This window comes from Neomonachus schauinslandi, chromosome 11, assembly GCF_002201575.2.
Source record: "Neomonachus schauinslandi chromosome 11, ASM220157v2, whole genome shotgun sequence".
NCBI classification, from domain to species: domain Eukaryota; kingdom Metazoa; phylum Chordata; class Mammalia; order Carnivora; family Phocidae; genus Neomonachus; species Neomonachus schauinslandi.
In genome coordinates, this window is record NC_058413.1 from 56,559,445 (window position 1) to 56,577,936 (window position 18,492).

Genomic DNA, 18,492 nt, shown 5'->3' on the forward strand with positions numbered 1-18,492 from the left:
CCAGGCACCAGGGCCCCATGGCGCCCGCATCGCCTGAGCTTTCTGGGCTGATTCTGCAGTGGGTGCTGGGGGGGCTTCCAAATCCCACACAATCCTTGCCTGGCTGCCAGCTCAGCCTAAGTAAGTGCGTCGATCCCTCAGGCCTCTCTTTTCCCATCTGCGTGGGGGGCTGTTGTTGAGGTTTTCCCCCAGGAGGGAGGCTGACCAGGTCACCTGAGCTGCCCACCAGCCCCAAGGTTTGCAGACTTGTGTGGGTGCACCTGCCTGTACTGTGTTCCCCAGCGGGATGACCCCTCACAGGTGCACAGCCCTCCGCGGTTAAGGCGGCACCCCCGAGGCCACTGTCCATCCTGGGTCTCCCAGCAGCCCTGGAGTAGGGGTGGCAGATGCCGACGCTGAGCAGCGGCCGGTCGGAAGCTGAGTCCGGGCCATGCGGTGCGGTTGGACACGTGTCCAGGAGTGGCTGCAAGGTCACCAGCCGGACAGGGCCTTGCTGCGGCTGGCACTTGGAGACTTTTCTTCCAGAAAGACTTGCCTGGCTGTGGAGCTGGCCTCCCATGATGGGGGGGGGGGAGGGCGGGATCTGGGCCTGAGAGTGGGGCTCAGCCCCGCCCTCCAGAAGCTCCGCTCAGTGATCAGGGAAAGAGCCTGGGGGAGGGGCTGCCCGCTCAGCTCGCCCCTGAGGGACAAGGAAGGGGACGGTACCGGAGAGGGAGCCAGGCGTGCAGATTTGCTTGGGGCCCGAGATGGGAGGCGGTGTTTGGGGGTGAGGCCGAGAGGGTCCACAGAGCCTCAGGGCTGTGAATGTGGGGACAGGGAGCTGGGGGCCGTGGGGATGGGGCGTTTCAACTGGAGACAACATGGGAGGAGAGAGATGGCTTAATGCGCTCCCTTGTACCCCTCTCTCTGCCTCAGCAACTGTCAACTCTCCCCCAGTCTTGTTTCCTCTTATCCGCCCCCCACGCCCTCCAGGCAACATGTCATTTCGTCTGTAAATATTTCCGGATGCATCTCTGGAGAATAAGGGGTCATCAAAAGCAAAACAAAACAGAAACAAAACTCTGTGACCACAATCCTGTAACACAACTAAAATAATTTCACATTTCACGATAATTCCCTCATTGCATCAAATGCCCAGGAGGAGTTTTGGTTTCCAATTTCTGCCATAAATGTGTGTATGTTTCTTTAAAAATTTTATTTATACCATTAGTTTCAAATGTAGAGTTCAGTAAATCATCAGTTGCAGATAGTACCCCGTGCTCATCACATCACGTGCCCTCTTTAATGCCCATCACCCAGTCACACCAGTCCCGCCACCCACCTCTCCTTCCTCAACCCTCAGTTTGTTTCCTAGGGTTAAGAGTTTCCATTGGTTTTTCTCCCTCTCTGATGACTTCCCATTCGGTTTTCCCTCCCTTCCCCTATGATCCTCTGCACTTTTTCTTATATTCCACATGTGAGTGAAACCATATAACTTTCTCTGATTGACTTATTTCACTTAGCAGTTCCATCCATATCGATGCAAATGGTAAATTCATCCTTTTTGATGGTTGAGTAATATTCCATTGTATATATATATCAGATCTTCTTTATGCATTCACCTGTCGATAGACATCTTGGTTCTTTCCAGTTTGGCTATTGTGGACATTGCTGCTATGAACCTTGGGGTGCTCGTGCCCCTTCGGGTCACTGCATATATTACAAAGCTGTGACCATCAAGACAGCATGGTACTGGCACAAAAACAGACACACAGATCAATGGAACAGATAGAGAGCCCAGAGATGGACCCTCATTTTCTCTATTTTTTGAGTGTCTTCTATTTTATTGATTCCTGCTATCTTTATTAATTTCTTCCCTTTACCTGGGGAAAAATTTTTTTCTAGATTCTTGAAGTAGAAACTTCCTCAATATTAAACCTTTCTTTCTTCCATCGTTGGCTTGGTTTTCATGCTGTTGTTTCAGGTGTTCTCCCTGCCACGCACTTCCTGTAAGCTCAGACTTACCTTAGTGGTTTCGTAAGGTTCAGGTACAAATTCTTGGCATGACTGCTTCATAGGAGACATTGTGTACTTCTCTCACGAGGCACGTGATATCTGGTCATCTCTCTTCTTCATGATGTTATAAGCCGCCGATGACCATTACTAAATCCATTATTTGCCAGTGGTCGTAAAATGGCGAGAGTCTAATATTCTAGTCTCTTCTTCATTTCTGCAACTCATCTCCAGATACAAACCTCCCTATTGGTTACCCACTGGGTACAGTTTGTATCGAAAAGGCAGGATAAATCCCGATTGTTTCCCTTAATTTTCCAGTTTTAAAAGAAACTGTCCTCCAGTCCCAGCTGTCTTCCAGGAGTGACTAATTATTTGTTTCTGTATCGTTGCGGTTTCATAGATTGGAACGTATTTGATGTGTTTTCATCCATTGCAGTAATTATCCTTACTGATGCTGAGCTTGGCCCGTCTTTGGCCAGTGAGAGCCTCTTTAGGTTGGTTCTGGAATTCTTTGATGTGGCCCGAGGGTCCTTGGTTGCTGCCTTGATTCCTGGTACACTGAACGTGGTGTGGGAAGGTTTGAGTTTGTGTGCCTGTGTGAGCACACCTTCCTGGAGAGTGTCTGCCTTCTCACTCAGGACCCTGCTGGTAGTAGAGGGGGTGTGGGATAAGAAGCCCACCGGCCATGTTGTAGAGGGGAAACTGAGGCCCACAGGGATCCCTGACTCAGGATCTCCAGGCCCTAGAGCCTCATTAGCTGCTTTCTGAGCCACAGAGGGCGCAGGGCCAAACCCCGGGTTTGGCTGATGATCCTCCTGCCTCCCCAGGAGTACATCCCAGCACCCTGCGAGGGCTCCTCTTCCTCCCTCCCCAGTCCCCGTGCAGTCCAGAGCTTTCAGAGCAGGAAGGAGTGGAGGAAGGTGCACTGGCCAGGCCAGTTTGCTCGGCTTCAGACTCCCTATCCTTCTGTGCCCTTGGGCAGCTTCTCGTTCCTCAGCCTTCCCATCTGTGCAGTGGGGATGATAAGCCACCGTGCATGTGCCCCATTTTTGATACAGCTTTCTGTCCTGAAAGCAAAGTGGGAGGGGATGCTGGGGGCTAGGGCAGAGACTGGCCCGGGAGGTTTTCGAAAGGACACAGAATTAACTGACAAGGGACCACGAGGCAGTATTGAATCCTTGCTGGGTTCCAGATGCTGTGTGGGCCCTGAAGCCTTGAGTGTGAATCCTGCCTCCCTCACCGGTCCTCATGGGCAACACTGGGCCAGCAGCTTCCCACAGTGTTGCCCCAAAAGGTGGTGGGAAGGGCCAGGGGCGGCCGAGCGAAGAGCCCGGTCTGTACCTGGCCCCGGGCACGCCTCGCTACTGGCATTGTGGCCCCTCTCATGGTGCTTGGCATTTTCATTTGCTTGGTCTCCAGTGTCTCCCAGGGACCATTTGTCTTTGCCAACATCCCTGTTGATGGTAGGAAGTGTGTAAACAAAAGCCTTCTTAATGAGTGTGGGGGTTGGGGAATGGCTTTAAGCTGAAGTATCATGCGCAGGCTTGTCTAGGCCTTGGGATTTACGGCCTCCTGATGCATCTCTGGCTCCTCGGCCTGGATGCCTAGGTGCCCACCCCCATCCCTGAGGGCGGGTTTTCTTCCAGAAGGAGCTGTCCATGGTCTCAGTGGGGTCAGCCCTCCCTTGCTCCCATGCTGGGGAGGGCCAGCAAGTTACCCTGACTCTAGGGTGAGGGGCTTTCCCTTGTCTGCCTGCCTCCTGCTGCCCAGATTTGCCTTGTCTGCTTGGGGGACGCCCACAGCCAGCTCTCAGGACACCTGCCAGGAAGCTGCTGCTGGCCCTGCAGGTCGGGCCCACCGCTCCCTTCTCTCCACGCTCCCCATGCTCCCCATGTCAGCCTCAGCATTTGCCTCTTGAACCAGACTGGGGGCCTCCTGGGGGCAGGGACTGTGGCTGATTCACCTGGGTCCTAAGTGTCAGCACAGGCCCAGGACGGGGCGGTCCGCAGGTCACAAGACCTGGCTTCAAACCCAGGTCTGCCTGACTCCACAGTGTGTGTGTTTTCTAGCTGTGTGACCCTGGGCAAGTTGCTTGCCCTCTCTGAGCCTTAGGGGTATTTAGCTGTGAAGGAGGGATGGGTGATAGTAATCTATGCATGGGATTATTGTGTGAATTAAACTGAGATAAGCCCTGGCAGTTATAGGCATGGCAACTGGCTTGTCCCAGATGTTCCATAAAATAATATGTAAAAATCAATGCCTGGGTGCCTGGGTGGCTCAGTTGGTTAAGCGACTGCCTTCAGCTCAGGTCATGATCCTGGAGTCCCTGGATCGAGTCCCGCATCAGGCTCCCTGCTCGGCAGGGAGTCTGCTTCTCCCTCTGACCCTCCCCCCTCTCATGTGCTCTCTCTCATTCTCTCTCTCTCAAATAAATAAATAAAATCTTAAAAAAAAAAAAATCAATGCCTGTGAATTTTAACACCTGTTTATCGAGCACCATCTCTGGGCCAGGCCCTGGACTAGGTGCCAGGCATACAGCAATGACCAGGCCCAATGCATCCCTGCCCTCAGAGAGCTAATGTTCCAGTGATAATAACAGAATTGAACAGAATGACACACACTTGTTTAATTATAATTGCGGTAATGGTCCCCGAGGAGAAGTGCCAGGGGCCATGAGTTGGACAGATGGGGGTCCTGGCCTGGTCTGAAGAGTCAAGGAGGGCTTCCTGGAGGAGGAGGTGGATCCTAAAGGGCAAGTGAGAATCAGCTGGATGAAGAGGAGAAGGAAGTGCAGGTGCAAAAAGTTCCTGAGCAGAGAAAGAGCCCAGAGCAGGGAGCAGGGGCCGAGGGGGGTAGAAAAGCTGTCCCAGGAGCTGGTGGCTGGGCAGCGCACATTAAGGGTTTGGACTCACTTCCCAGGGAAGTGACATGATTGGAAAGATCACTGCGCTGCTGTGTGGGGTGAGGGCACGTGTGGCGGCTGATGCTGTTACAGCGTTCTGGGGCCAGGAGATGGGGGCTGCCCAGGCTGGTGCCAGGGGACAGCTGGGAGATGGATTTTAGCAGAATGTAGGAGCTCAGATTGGCCTGATGGGATGGGGCGAGGGAAAGGGAGGGGCCGGTGTGGCTGCCAGCTTCAGACTCAGGCTGGACTGGGTGGCGGCAGCACCATGCGCCAGATGGGAACTGGCAGGGATGGGAGGATGCAGAGGGAGGCCCGAGGAAGGGGGTGGGAAGCTCCTAGAGTCTTAGAGTGACAGTTGGCAGGAGCCTACGCCTAACCACTGCAGAGAAGGGAAACTGAGGCCCAGAGATGAGAAGCGTGCGCCCTAGTCCCGCGCTCATTCATGGCAGAGATGGGGATGGAACCCAGTACTCCTTTCCGTTTTGATTCCCTCGAGGCAGGCGCCCCCATGTGCTCAGGAAGCCGGATGTGACCCGCACTGTGTTCCTGTCCTGTCCCCTCCACCCAGGTCATCCCAGACTGGAAGGAGCAGGAGTGGGACCCCGAGAAACCCAATGCCTATGCGGGCATCTTCCACTTCCACTTCTGGCGCTTTGGAGAGTGGGTGGACGTGGTCATTGATGACCGGCTGCCCACAGTCAACAACCAGCTCATCTACTGCCACTCCAGCTCCCGCAACGAGTTCTGGTGTGCCCTGGTGGAGAAGGCCTACGCCAAGTAGGTGCCGGTGGTGGGCCGGCGGGCGGGGGGCGGGGGGCCGGCTCCTTGCAGCTGCTCCTGCAGCCAGCGCTCCCTGCTCGGAGAGGCGAGGGGCTCTTCCGAGTCACACAGCGCTCTCAGAGCCTGAGAACCCAGGGCGTGGTGGGGGGAGACCCGGCCTGACTGGTACCTGGTGTCCCATTCTCAAAACCAACCCACACAGAGAGGAATGGTTTCTTCTTGTTCTACCTGGGAGGGCAGAGCCAGCACTCACATCCGGGTCGCTGGTTTTTTCCCACAGATCCAAGCTGCCAAGCCCTCCCTGGCAGCCTGGCTGGGATGTGGTATCTCAGAGCCCGGGCTGGTTGTGGAGGGTGGGCCCTCTCTGCCCCTTGGGCTCCCCTTCGTCCACTCATCCATCTCTCTACCTGACTGTCTGTCCATCCATTCTGTCTCCACCGACGCCTCCTCCTGCTCTGTGTCGGGCCCTGGGTCCCCAGCACGGGCCCGAGCAAGGGTTTGCTGAACTGTGGAGGGCTTTGGGGCAGAGTGACCTGCTCAGGCCTCTGCAGGGCAGGGGCAGACCTGGGGCAGGAGGGCCAGTGGGGTCGGAGCCCAGCCCACAAGCTCCGTGGGAGCCTCTCCCTGGTTCCGCCTCCCAGGCCCATCTGTTGCTTTCCTTGGACTGTGTGTGTGTGTGTGTGTGTGTGTGTGTGTGTGTGTGTGTGAAAGAGAGAGAGAGAGAGAGAAAGGAAAAGGAAAGACACCCAATTTTCAACATCAAAAACAAATTCGAGAAAACACAACATTGACAGATTCCATTTTCAGTCCGAAGAAAGCAAAACTCGCCCCCTGGTGGTCACTGAGTCTCCCTGGTCCCAGCTGCAGGCCCCCTCTCCCTTTCCAGGAGAGCCCCCCAGTAGCGCTTCTGCTCTGGTCTCTATGCATCTGCTTATTCCAGCTTGATCATATAAGTGGAATCGTACAGTATTTCCCCTTTCGTGTCTGGCTTATTTCTCGTAGCGTGACGTTCTTGGTGCTGATTTATGTTGTAGCATGTCAGCATGTCCTTCCTGTCTAGAGCGGCACAGAATTCCATTGCATGGATACGCCACATTTTGTTTCTCCATTCATCTGTCGATGGACTCGGGTCCTTTCCACCTTGGGCTGTGGCGAATGTACTGCTGTGAACCTTGGTGTGCAAGTATCCGTTCGAGTCTCTGCTCTCAGTTCTTTGGAATATATACCTGGGAGTGAATTGCTGGATCTTCTGGCAGTTCTATGTTTAAATTTTTGAGTGGCCACTGGACTGTCTTCCACAGCAGCTTCACTATTTGTGCTTGCTTGCTTTTTCATTTATTTACTTTTAAAATTGTAAAATGAATGCATGTGTGTTATAGCAAATCCAGAAAATGTAGAAACCCGGAAAGAAGGTAATAAAAGCCGCCTGTACTCCTGCATATTCTTCCAGGCCTTTCGACTCCCCTTCTCTGGTTGGGGCCACCTGGGTTAACCAGGCTGCTCCTCTTCGGGAACCTTCACTCCCCTCCCCTCCAAGGCCCCGCCACCCACTCCTGTCTCCCTCCCTTGTGCTCCCTGTGTCCTCTCCACACCCTCCCCGCCACGTAGCAACTCTTTTAACATCTTTGATGGCTCTTTTTGTTTGTAGGTTACCTTGCAAAACCTGTGTTGCTCTTTTGTAGGACACCGCAAAAGATAGATCAGTCGTAGATTTTCATAGATAGGTGCAGATTTTCAATTTATGTGATCTGTTTTGTTATATATCCCATTCTGCTGCTGACGTTCACCTTCAGCACTGCCTTTAAGACCCCCAGCCTTTTCCTAACATTCACAGAAGCCACAGTTGTGCTCCTAGCACCTGGTAGGTTACACATAGTTGATGCTTAGTATTTTTTATTTTTTATTTTTAGTTATTTACTAGTAATCTCTACACCCAATGTGGGACTTAATGTTATTTATTTATTTATTTATTTTTAATTTTTAAAAAGATTTTATTTATTTGAGAGAGAGAGAAAGAGAGCATGCGTGCAAGTGTGCCAGGTGGGGGGAAGGGGAGAGGGAGAGGGACAAGCAGACTCCCCGCTGAGCAGGCCTGATCCATGGGATCATGACCTGAGCCAAACGCAGACACTGATCTGATTGAGACACCCAGGTGCCCCCCCTTAATGTTTTTTAAATAAATTATTGCATACTTTTTTTCCCAAAAGTTTTATTTATTTATCTTTAGGGAGAGAGAGAGGGAGAGAGAGTGTGTGTGACAGGGCAGGGGCAGGGAGAGGGAGAGAATCTGCAAGCAGACTCCCCGCCGAGCACGGAGCCTGACACTGGGCGTGATCACACAACCCCGAGATCATCACCTGAGCTGAAACCGAGTCGGATGCTCAACCAACTGAGTCGCCCAGGCACCCCTGCATACATTTTAAACGTCACTGGAATCCAGCTGTATTGTTTTTTCAAACATACCAAGCGAGCACTAGCATTTCCTGCCATAGGAATTCCTTTACAAGGCTTCATTCAGCGGCCATCTCATGTCCCGGAGCACAGCTGCAGCGTTAGTTTCTAAAGTCAATTCCTTGTTGTTAGACATTTAGGTGATCTCTGGGTTTCTATTGTTATAAATAATGTGAATTATTTATAATTGATGTTTCAAAAACATACATGAGCTTTTAAGGCTTTTGAGAAGAATTGCTTGATTTCTGGACAGCTAATTTTGAGGACAGGCTGCTAGGGTGAAGGGGAATCTGGGTGATAAAATGGTGTGGTTCAGTGGGACAAGCGTTGGCCTGGAGACATGGATTCTAGTGTTGGCTCTGCTGTGACCTGCTGTGTGACCTTAGCAGTGTGCTTGACCTCTCTGAGTCCCCAAAATCCCCCCTGCAAGGTGAGGGATTGTGACTGGCTGGGGAGCATGAGCTGGGAATTCTGTCCACATTGCTCCCCAGGCTGGCGGGCTGTTACCAGGCCCTGGATGGAGGCAACACGGCGGATGCGTTGGTGGACTTCACAGGCGGCGTTTCCGAGCCCATTGACCTGACTGAGGGCGGCTTCGCCAACGATGAGGCCAAGAGGAACCAGCTCTTCGAGCGTGTGTTGAAGGTGCACAGCCGGGGAGGACTCATCAGTGCCTCCATCAAGGTGAGAACACAGAAGCAGCCCTCCCCTTCGCCAACCCTTACTGGGGTGGGAGCTGGCTGTGGTGTCCCCGGCAGAGCCCCGGCTCAGATTGGCTCCTAAATCTGCACCCTCAGCCTGAGGGGTGGAGGGGAGCCGTTGGGGGGTGCAGCTCTAACCTCTACGGTATGAAATGCCTTCCGGTTTGACCAGCATCCCCCCTTTTATGGGCATCTTGTACTGGGGCAATGGGTGTCTGTGCCTGTGAGGGTCCCTTCGTTGGGGTTTGAGGCATCACAAGCTACGAGGTGACCGGAAGAGGGGAGCGACCCCCCGCGGCTGGCACAGGCCCGAGTGCTTCAAGAGGATTTTCTTATTTCATTGACTGCTCCTATTTCAGGTGGGGAAGCTGGGGCTCAGTGCAGACACCAGTGGGGTGTTTGTTGATAGACCAGACCTCTGGAAAAATGAAAAGCCCTGATTTGTAGCATTTGCTGCTTTCTGTGGTGTCAATACTCCCAGCGTGTTGACTGCAAGCTAATGTTTTAACAGTTGCACAGCTGAGCCAGTGCCAGTGAACTCCAGTACACCCCTGGGCCAACCTCACTTTAGGTCCCTGCCTTGACCCCACACTGCGGCTCCCTGGCGGCTTTGCGAACCCTCAGCTCAGTCCCTAACCATGGCCTCTGCTTTGTGTGGGGCTGCCATGCCTTCCCCGTCCTATAGGGGGCGGTGTGGGCGCACTGCCCGCCTGCCCAGGCTCTCCCTGTCTGGGCAACTGTGTCCTCTTGCAGGCAGTGACAGCAGCAGACATGGAGGCCCGCCTGGCGTGTGGCCTGGTGAAGGGCCATGCGTATGCAGTCACTGAGGTGTGCAAGGTGCGCCTGGGCCACGGCCTGCTGGCCTTCTTCAAGTCGGAGAAGCTGGACATGATCCGCCTGCGTAACCCCTGGGGCGAGCGGGAATGGAACGGGCCCTGGAGTGACACGTGAGGCCCAGGGATGCGAGTGTGGGCACAGGACAGCCCCCGGCTGGGTGGGCCCCTGTATGAGAGCTTGGGCAAGGACAACGGTGGGCTCCCTGGAGGAGGGGGCTGGGCCTTGAAGGATTTGGGAGGAGGATGACAGTAGACTTACCTTGCAGCGGACGTGTGTGTGGGGGGGTGGGTGGGTGGAGGGTGGATTCTGCAGGGCAAGGACCTGGAGGTGGGGATAAGCTGATTCCTGTAGGGGACAGAGAGCCCCGCCTGGTGGTGAGTGGGGAAGAAAGCAGGGAGGGAGGCCACCAGGGGTGAGAATGGGGGTGACTGTTCTGTGTTCGGCTCATGGCCCTGGTGAAGCTAGGACAGGAGCAGAGCCAGGCCCCCAGTGAGGGAGCCCCCTCCCCTGAGGGTCATTCTGCCCTTGCCCCCAGCCTGTGGGCTTTGCTCTCAGACCTCTGGCCCCTGGCAGGGAGGCCCTGGTGGGGTCTCTCCTCTTACATCCCCCCTTCCCTCCCTGTGTCCACATTCCAGCTCGGAGGAGTGGCAGAAAGTGAGCAAGAGTGAGCGGGAAAAGATGGGTGTGACCGTGCAGGATGACGGGGAGTTCTGGTGAGTGTGCTCTTGCCCTGGGTGGGCATCTGGGGTGGGGGTGGGGGGCTCCCGTGGCAGGGAGCACCGGAAGGGGAGGCCGGAGCCAGGGCTCGAGCAGATGCCTCACTGTCAACTTGCTCTGTGGCCTTGGACAAGTCATGCCATCTCTGTGAAATGAGTCGGGCAGTAATGGGCCCATCGTCCCCATGGTCCCCACTGCCAACCTCAGGGGACCCTGAGCTGCTCCAGCGCCCAGCTCCTGTCTGCTGGAAATTGTACCACATGCTTTTATCGCTTTACTGAATTCCTACACTAACTGTGAGAGAGGCGGCTATTGTGAGATTCCTTCCCATCTTACACATCGGGAAACTGAGGCCAGAAGAGCTGTGAGGTGGCCAAGCGCCGCCGCGTCCTCACTCGCTCCCAGGGGTGGCGGCTCAGAGCACGCAGGGTGGGTGGGCCAGCCAGGGGACCTGGCCGGCTCAGCAGCCCGTCATGGCCAGGATGACCTTCGAGGACGTGTGCCGGCACTTCACTGACATCATCAAGTGCCGCTTGATCAATACCTCTTACCTGAGCGTCCACAAGACGTGGGAGGAGGCCCGGCTGCGGGGCGCCTGGACGCGGCACGAGGACCCCCAGAAGAACCGCAGTGGCGGCTGCATCAATCACAAGGACACCTTCTTTCAGAACCCACAAGTGAGTGTGCTCAGGGACACCCCCGGCCTTTGCACCGTCCTGCATGACCTTGGGTACCTCCCTGTCCCCCTGTGGGCTTCTGTGAGCCTGTTTAGTGGGGGGTGGATGGGCATGTTCGGGGGGTCCTGGGTGACCTGCAGATGGTAAAGACGAGGAACTAAGGCTCTGAGGACTCACAGGTGTCTCATCCAGAGTTACCGGGACGTTTAGGGGGAGGCTGAGGCGAGGACTCGAACCCCTTGTTTCTACACCCACAGTGCTGCTCTTTGGGGAGGAGCTTGGCCAGGCTGGCTCTTCCTCAGGGAGGACATCTCCCCTGCAGCCTCCTTAGTCATGACCCTGGCAGCTGTTTAGTTCTCATGTGTGGTGTGCCTTCATTTGGCACCGACTGCATGCAGGCTCGGAGCTGAGCATCCATGATGTCACCGAGTCCCCCCGCCCCTCCCGCAGGGTGGGCATCATAGGCCTGGGTCATAGATGAGGGACTGAGGCCCAGAGAGGTGCCGTGACTCACCCGGGCTCTCACTATTGAGCTGGGGCCTGGCTCCGGCCCAGCTTCTGGGAGCCAGCAAGCCCGTCTTATCGCAGTGTCTCTCTCCCTCGGCCATCCCTGCAGTACATCTTTGATGTCAAGAAGCCGGAAGATGAAGTGCTGATCTGCATCCAGCAGCGGCCGAAACAGTCTACCCGCCGGGATGGCAAGGGTGAAAATCTGGCCATTGGCTTTGACATCTACAAGGTGAGGCCAGCTGGGACCCCTGCTGTGGGTGAGGAGAGTGAGGGAGCTGGATTTTAGGCCACCTGGGCCTGGGGGAGAACACTCGAGAACACTCTGGTCACCGACCTCATCCCACCCTCTGGCCAGAGTGGCTGATGCCGCGGGCCTGCTGTAGCATGAGCCCTCTTTGGAACACCCACAGAGGGCCCGGCCTGCCTGGGATTGGCTGCCCTGGGAGCTCTCAGCTTGATTTCTTCCCGTCCCGGACCCACAGGCTGTCTGGTGGATGGGAAGGGGAAAATTGCCGGTGGTCAGGCCACGCGCTGGGAGGCCCCTGCTGCTCCCTCTCTCAGGGCTCTGGGTTCCCCTGAGTTGGAGGCCCTGCTGGGCCCTGGGAGGAAGCATCCTGGGCAGAGCCAGGCGGACTTACCCCTCGCCGCTCCCACTGGCCTGGGGCCCGCGGCCCTCCTCATGTTGCGACACCCGGGCTGTGACAGCACACATCGTAGCAGGATGCCACGGGCCCACCAGACACCCAGAACCCCACGAGATCACATGCGTGCACTAGGCACGTGGGCTGAGTTGAGCCCCCGCGTTAGACGTGCTCGGTCATGTCATTACCGTCTGCGCATGTCCTTGTGTCGGTACATCCGTTGTGTGCTGGAGTGTCGTGACTTTGACCTGTCGTGACTTCACGTGATATGGCTGTAGCTTATCCTGGCATTCGTTCCAGGAGTTGGCTAGCATGTCCTGGCAGCTGGTGACGTCATTTCATGGCCCCGGGCTGTCGTGTGGGCAGATAGTGATGCTTGGTCCCTCGTGAGTCAGAAACTCCCCGACGTTGTTACCAGGGGGAGTCCTGGTGTCCTCCTACTCCTAACAGCTCTGCTGAGATCTAATCCACACGCCACACAGTTCACTCATTCAGAGTGTACAGTGACTTTTAGTGTATTCGTAGAGCTGTGCGACCGTCGCCACCATTTCTGAGCATTTTCGTCACCCCAAAAAGAAACCTCGCCCCCTTCAGCCGCCACCACTGGGGCCCGTCCGCCTGCCCCGCCTGCCCGCGTCGCCCAGCGCCGGGCCTTGGGCAAGCACCCGTCCACCTCTGTCTCTGCAGATTTGCCTTTTCTGGGCACTGCACGTACGTGGATTCTGCCGCGCCTTTCACGGCGGCGCGACGCAGATGGGAGGCGGGGGCGCGCGGAGGGGGCGTGCGTGCGGCCCAGCCTCCCCTCTCCCCGCAGGTGGAGGAGAACCGCCGGTACCGCATGCACGGCCTGCAGCACAGGGCCGCCAGCTCCATCTACATCAACTCTCGCAGTGTCTTCCTACGGACCGACCAGCCCGAGGGCCGCTTTGTCATCATCCCCACCACCTTCGAGCCGGGCCACACGGGCGAGTTCCTGCTTCGGGTCTTCACTGACGTGCCCTCCAACTGCCGGTGCGTGGGGGCTGCTCAGGGCCGGGATTGGGAGGCCCGAGTCCCATACCAGGCTGACCCGGAATCTGCAGCCCAGGGATGCTACGTGTCTGCCCCAGGCGTGGGGCCCAGCCCTCCAGTCTCCCTGGGCTGACTCCGGCACCCATGGCCTTCCTTCTCCTCCCTTCCCCTGCTCCTCTGTCCCAGCCTCTCTTGGCTACATAAAGGCACAGTGTGTCATATGTGGATAGCACTTCACAGTTTACAAAGCTTTCACTCACTTCACAGTTTACAAAGCTTTCACTCGTTTTACAAACCCTAAGTGGGGGGGCCTGACCCCTCCATTTTACAGATCAGGGTTGGGGATCAAGGTTGGGGGGTGGTTTCCAAGGTCATGACGCCAGTGGTCGAGTTGGGCTAGGCAGACTGCTGGAGCCATGCCATCCCTGCTGGGGTGCAGACCCTGTGAGCCCCGCACTGCCCCCCCACCTTGGCAGGCAGTCCCGATTCAGTGCTCCTTGCACCTACGGCACACCGGGAGGCAGCATGTATGGTGGCCTCAGGGGACCCAAGTCCTGCCAGTCCATGTTCCACCTCTGTCCCGCTTTGGGGCAAATCCCTTCTGGTGAGCCCAGTGCTTCGTAATCTGTAAAATGGGCATGGTGATAGTCACCTATCACCCAGGGCTTTGGGAGGATTACAAATAATGCCTGTAATGCCCAGCAGAGGGCTTGACCCACAGCAGGTGCTCAGTAAATTGCTTTTCTCTCAGGGAGGATGGGGCACCCCTGAGAGAGAGCAGCAGGAAGCCCATGGCGGTTTGCCCAGGATGAGCAATGTCTGGACTAAATACTGCTCCCCTCCCCTTCCTCCCTCTTGAACCCCCTCCCCTTCCATCTCCCTCACCCCCTCCATCACCTCACCCCTCTCCCCCTCTGCCCCATCCCAGGGAGCTGCGCCTGGACGAGCCCCCCCACTCCTGCTGGAGCTCCTTGTGCGGCTACCCCCAGCAGGTGACCCAGGTGCACGTCCTAGGGGCTGCTGGGCTCAAGGACTCCTCGACAGGTGAGCTCACCTGGGGAAAGCTCTAGGACCCACCTCACCGAGGAGGTACCCCATGCCCTCTAGCAACAGACACCCAGCCTCTAGAACTCTCCTGCTCTCACTCATTGGGTGAGCAAACCTTTCCTAACATCCACACTGGGCCCAGCCTTGGAATGAAACTGGGTGCCTGGAGAGGAATGGGCTCTGCCACCTGCTCTGGGCAGCTTCCGGTGTGGGGGGACAGTCAGACACAGGGACAGACTGCTGGGAGGCATGGCTTAGGGAAGGCTTCCTGGAGGAGGTGGCCCTTCTCCAGGCTGAGGAAGCATTAAGATATGCTGGTGAAGTGGATTAGGGGAGAAGAGTGCTTGGGGCAGGGGGAACAGCATGGAGGCCAGGGATGGCCAGAGTGCCCCCTCCTGTCTCTGAAAGTTAGGAAGTGAGTCAGGCTCCCTTCTCCTGAGTATAGGAACTCTGGCTTCTGCTTTGGGGAGGGGAGCTCACCCCCCAGACATCTGTCCCTTTGGGTCCTGCCCCAGCCCCCACCATCACCCCATTGCCCCCTCAATTTCTCTAGGGGCCAACTCTTACGTGATCATTAAGTGTGAGGGGGACAAAGTCCGCTCGGCCGTGCAGAAAGGTACCTCGACGCCCGAGTACAACGTGAAAGGCATCTTCTACCGCAAGAAGCCAGGCCAGCCCATCACAGTCCAGGTGAGCCTGCCCTGTTCCAAAGGCCCCTCCTGGGCCCCCTGTCTGACGCTTCCCCACTCACAGGGGCTGTGCCCAGGAACACTACGTGCTGGTTCCCACTCTGTCCCTGACACAGTATGGCCTCGGGAATTCTCTTACCAGCCCTTTCCCGTGCCCCCGAGTCTGTGAGGTGGGTGCATTGGATTAGCTGGTGTGATTTAGAGACACAGCAGGGTCAGGCCAGGGACAGTGGTCACCTCTGCCAGTGGCTTGGGAGTTGCTCCTTAAATCCCTCTGGAGGTGGGTCTACCTGGAGAGCTTGCACTGAGATGAGATGCCCTGTGGAGGGGGTGGCTGTTTCCCTGAGAGCAAGGAACTAGAAAGCCAGGGTCCTGGGCATGGGATGATTCTGGGCTTGTTAGCGGGAAGTCCTCTGTCCCCCGGGCCCAGGACAGCCCCTCCCTGGCTGAGAAGCCACTATAGGATTTCCAAGTTTTGCTAACACTGGGTCACACTGGATCAAATCACAGACGCATAGATGTTGGGGCTGAAAGGACCCGTAGAGGCCATCGATCCAACCCTCGTATTGAAGATGGGGGATGTCAGGGCAGCAGGTGTTTCACTTGTCCAGTGTCACCTAAGGTCAGCGGCAGAACTAATAACACACTTAACTGTATACGTGGAAGGGAGTTGGACAGATGGGAGGAAGCCTGAGGCTCCAGAAGGGGTACGGCCAGACCTATACTCCTGCTCTTGAAGATGCCCTCCCCCACCCAATGATCCGCTGTCTCCTCCCAGATCTGGAACCACCGAGTCCTGAAGGACGAATTCCTGGGCCAGGTGCACCTGAAGGCTGACCCCGATAACCTCCAGGCCCTGCACACCCTGCACCTCCGGGACCGCAACAGCCGGCAGCCCAGTGACCTGCCCGGCACTGTTGCTGTGCGCATCTTCAGCAGTGTCTCCCTCACGGCCATCTGACACCTGCCCACCTGCCTGGCCTCCACAGTTTTACCATCTGCATGTCCCCAACCTGGCCAGGGACTAGCCTGGGAGCCAGGATGCTGGGGGCCTCTTCCCAGCTTTTCCACTGACTTGCTGGGTGACCTGGGGAGGCCTCTGCCTTTCTCAGGGCCTCAGTGTCCCCAGGCCCCCGCAGCGTTCCCTTGTCATGGAGGAGCCTTCCTTTGAGATTGACAATAGCTCTCCTTCCCCCAACTGTCACCACTGCGAAGGGACTCTATCCGTTGAAAACATTTCCCCAAGGCCCTGCTGTCTGCAGACGGACTGCCAAGATGCCACTTGTTTACACGCAATCTGCCACGTCCCCAAACCCCACCCTTGCCCCTTGTGTCCCGGGCCTGCCCCTGTGAACTAGACCTTGCTTTCTCTGTCACCGACACCTGGTTTTCCTAGCCACCTTGAAAGGACTCTCAGCTCTTGCTGGGTTCCTGCTTGGGCTGGAGTCAGGAAGATGGGCAGGTGACATATGTTCATCCTGTCCGCGTGCCCATCCATTTATTTATTCAACAGAGATTTGCCAAATGAATGAACGTTGGTGGTGCCAGGCACCTCCCTGCCACTCTGGAGACCTGGCGTCTGTCCTGGACCTCACCCCTGCTCTCAGGTCCTCTCCGAGGCCGAAGCCCAGATGCCCAGACGCCCAGATTCCCAGAGGAGTTATGGCCGCCATCTCACCCCAGGCTCTGATTTCATTCCTAGCCTCAGTGAAGGCCCCTAGTGGGATGGCGGCAGCGGTGGGGAGGAAGGGCATCTTCCTGCCTCTGCTACCTTCATGCCCGGAGGCGTGTGCCTGGTTTGGTGGGCCAGGAGGGTGTGGGGAGGCCTGGGGACCTGAAGGCCCCCTTCTGCTGCGAGACCTGGGATTTTCCCGGGAGGAGGGACCCTGGGGTGGTGGTCTCAGGCCCAAGGGGCTCAGGTCACTTGTCGGGCTTGGCAGGAGACAGGCAAATCCATCACCTGACCAGAGGCCCCTCTCCCAACATTCCCCGCCAGAATGCAGCCTTCCTCTTGCTGCGGGACCAAAATGTTCCTTGAGGCCTCAATGTTTTATATTCTTTATGTGTTACCGATTTTAACCAGGGGCTTTTAAAGGAAAACTGAAAGCCTGAACCCCTTTTTTCATCTTCCAACTCCAGCTCCTGCGGTCCTCTGATTTTATTTTGATTCTGCAAGGGGAGGGATGAGGAGAAATCCTGCCTTCTCAGAGGAGGCCCACAGTGGGGTGAAGAAGAGGGTGTTTTCTACTTGGATGTATCATCCCCTGGCCCCCCTGGGTTCTTGGTGAGTGTTGGCGCCACGACCTGCTTGGGTCTCTTCTGTGCCCTTCTCTGGCTCCAGCCCGGGCGACGTAAATGAAAAGCCCATGGGTTCAAGAACAGGAATTCCTGTGGCCTTGCTGGGGATTCCTTCTGGGCACCTGAATGTTTGGCTCCGGAGCTGGCTGTTCGGCGCCGTGTCCCGGCTGAAGGTGCTGGATTCTTGACCTCCCCTCCTCCAACCGGGCTGGCTCTGCTCGTGTGTCCTGGCGCCCGGCGCGTAAGGGGCTAGCACCTGAACAATGAGGACAAGAGGATTCCTTCTCGAAAAGCTGGGACTTCCCCTCCAGAGCCTGGGCCTGGGCCTGGGCCAGGACCACAGGATCACGAGCAAGTCACTGAAACCTCCTGTGCCTCGATTTCCCTTCTGCGAAGTTTGTCGGCACTCTTACTAACAAGTGCTGAATAAGGGCAAAACCACACCCTTCATGTATCTCTGTATGCGTGCACACTATACACCGTGTAATCACCCCTCAGTGTCTTTTCCAAGTGAAGACTCCCGACTTGGGGTGGAGAGGTGAGGGCCAGGTAAGCCGGCTTGGGGCCTCTGGGGCCGACACCTGGGTCTTTGCTCAGCCATGCCCACCTGGGCTAGGGGCAAACCAGGACCAACCGGCAGGCCTGTGTGGGCTTCGGTCTGGGGATTGGGCACTGCCTCCTCCCTCTGTCCACCCCCCCAAAAAAACCCCAGGATTGGCACCCCTGCCCTTGCTTGCTGCCCCTCTGAGTGGGCCAGGCTGGCTCTTGGCTGTGCAAAGGTCCCTGGTCCCTGGGCAGGTGAGGATGGAGTTCTTCCAGGCTGGGACTGGAGGGTTGGTGGGGAGAGCAAATGCTCCGTTCCCCTGATGCGCCCTTCAGCCCGTGGGGGCCTCAGAGTCCCCACTTGCCACTGGGCAGGGCTTCTGGTCATACCACCTGGATGTGGGCTTCACTCCCCTCGGCCAGCCGTGGGGTTAGAGAGGAGACCTGTTCTGTTCTCAGAATAAACATTATACCACAATCCCAGAGAGACTTTCTTGCATCTGTCTGTCTCTCTGGGGGTAAGGGACAATGGAGGGAATATTCCCAGCTGAGGTGGGGCCCTGCTGCTGGCTTGGTGCATCTGTGGGCAGAGATCATTCCATCATTTCTTCAGCTGGCCTTGTCCCAAGCCCCATCCTAGGCACTGGGGATGCAGGGAACCAGCCAGTCCCATCTGTGGGGCCGTCCACA

General features: G+C 56.6%; 1 protein-coding gene across 2 annotated transcripts in view; it reads left to right on the forward strand.

Annotated features, from left to right (window-relative positions):
* CAPN5 (calpain 5) overlaps positions 1 to 18,277 on the forward strand; it is a 52,358-nt gene extending 34,081 nt beyond the window's left edge. For both annotated transcript variants that reach the window (XM_021704665.1, XM_021704664.1), the window contains exons 4-13: positions 5,469 to 5,677; positions 8,623 to 8,815; positions 9,586 to 9,779; positions 10,305 to 10,382; positions 10,868 to 11,063; positions 11,680 to 11,802; positions 13,029 to 13,225; positions 14,154 to 14,269; positions 14,826 to 14,962; positions 15,740 to 18,277. In XM_021704665.1, the coding sequence (XP_021560340.1) occupies positions 5,469 to 5,677; positions 8,623 to 8,815; positions 9,586 to 9,779; positions 10,305 to 10,382; positions 10,868 to 11,063; positions 11,680 to 11,802; positions 13,029 to 13,225; positions 14,154 to 14,269; positions 14,826 to 14,962; positions 15,740 to 15,922 (1,626 nt within the window). In that variant the 3' untranslated portion in view covers positions 15,923 to 18,277. The remainder of the gene's footprint in view (positions 1 to 5,468; positions 5,678 to 8,622; positions 8,816 to 9,585; positions 9,780 to 10,304; positions 10,383 to 10,867; positions 11,064 to 11,679; positions 11,803 to 13,028; positions 13,226 to 14,153; positions 14,270 to 14,825; positions 14,963 to 15,739) is intronic.
* Positions 18,278 to 18,492: the final 215 nt, after the last annotated feature.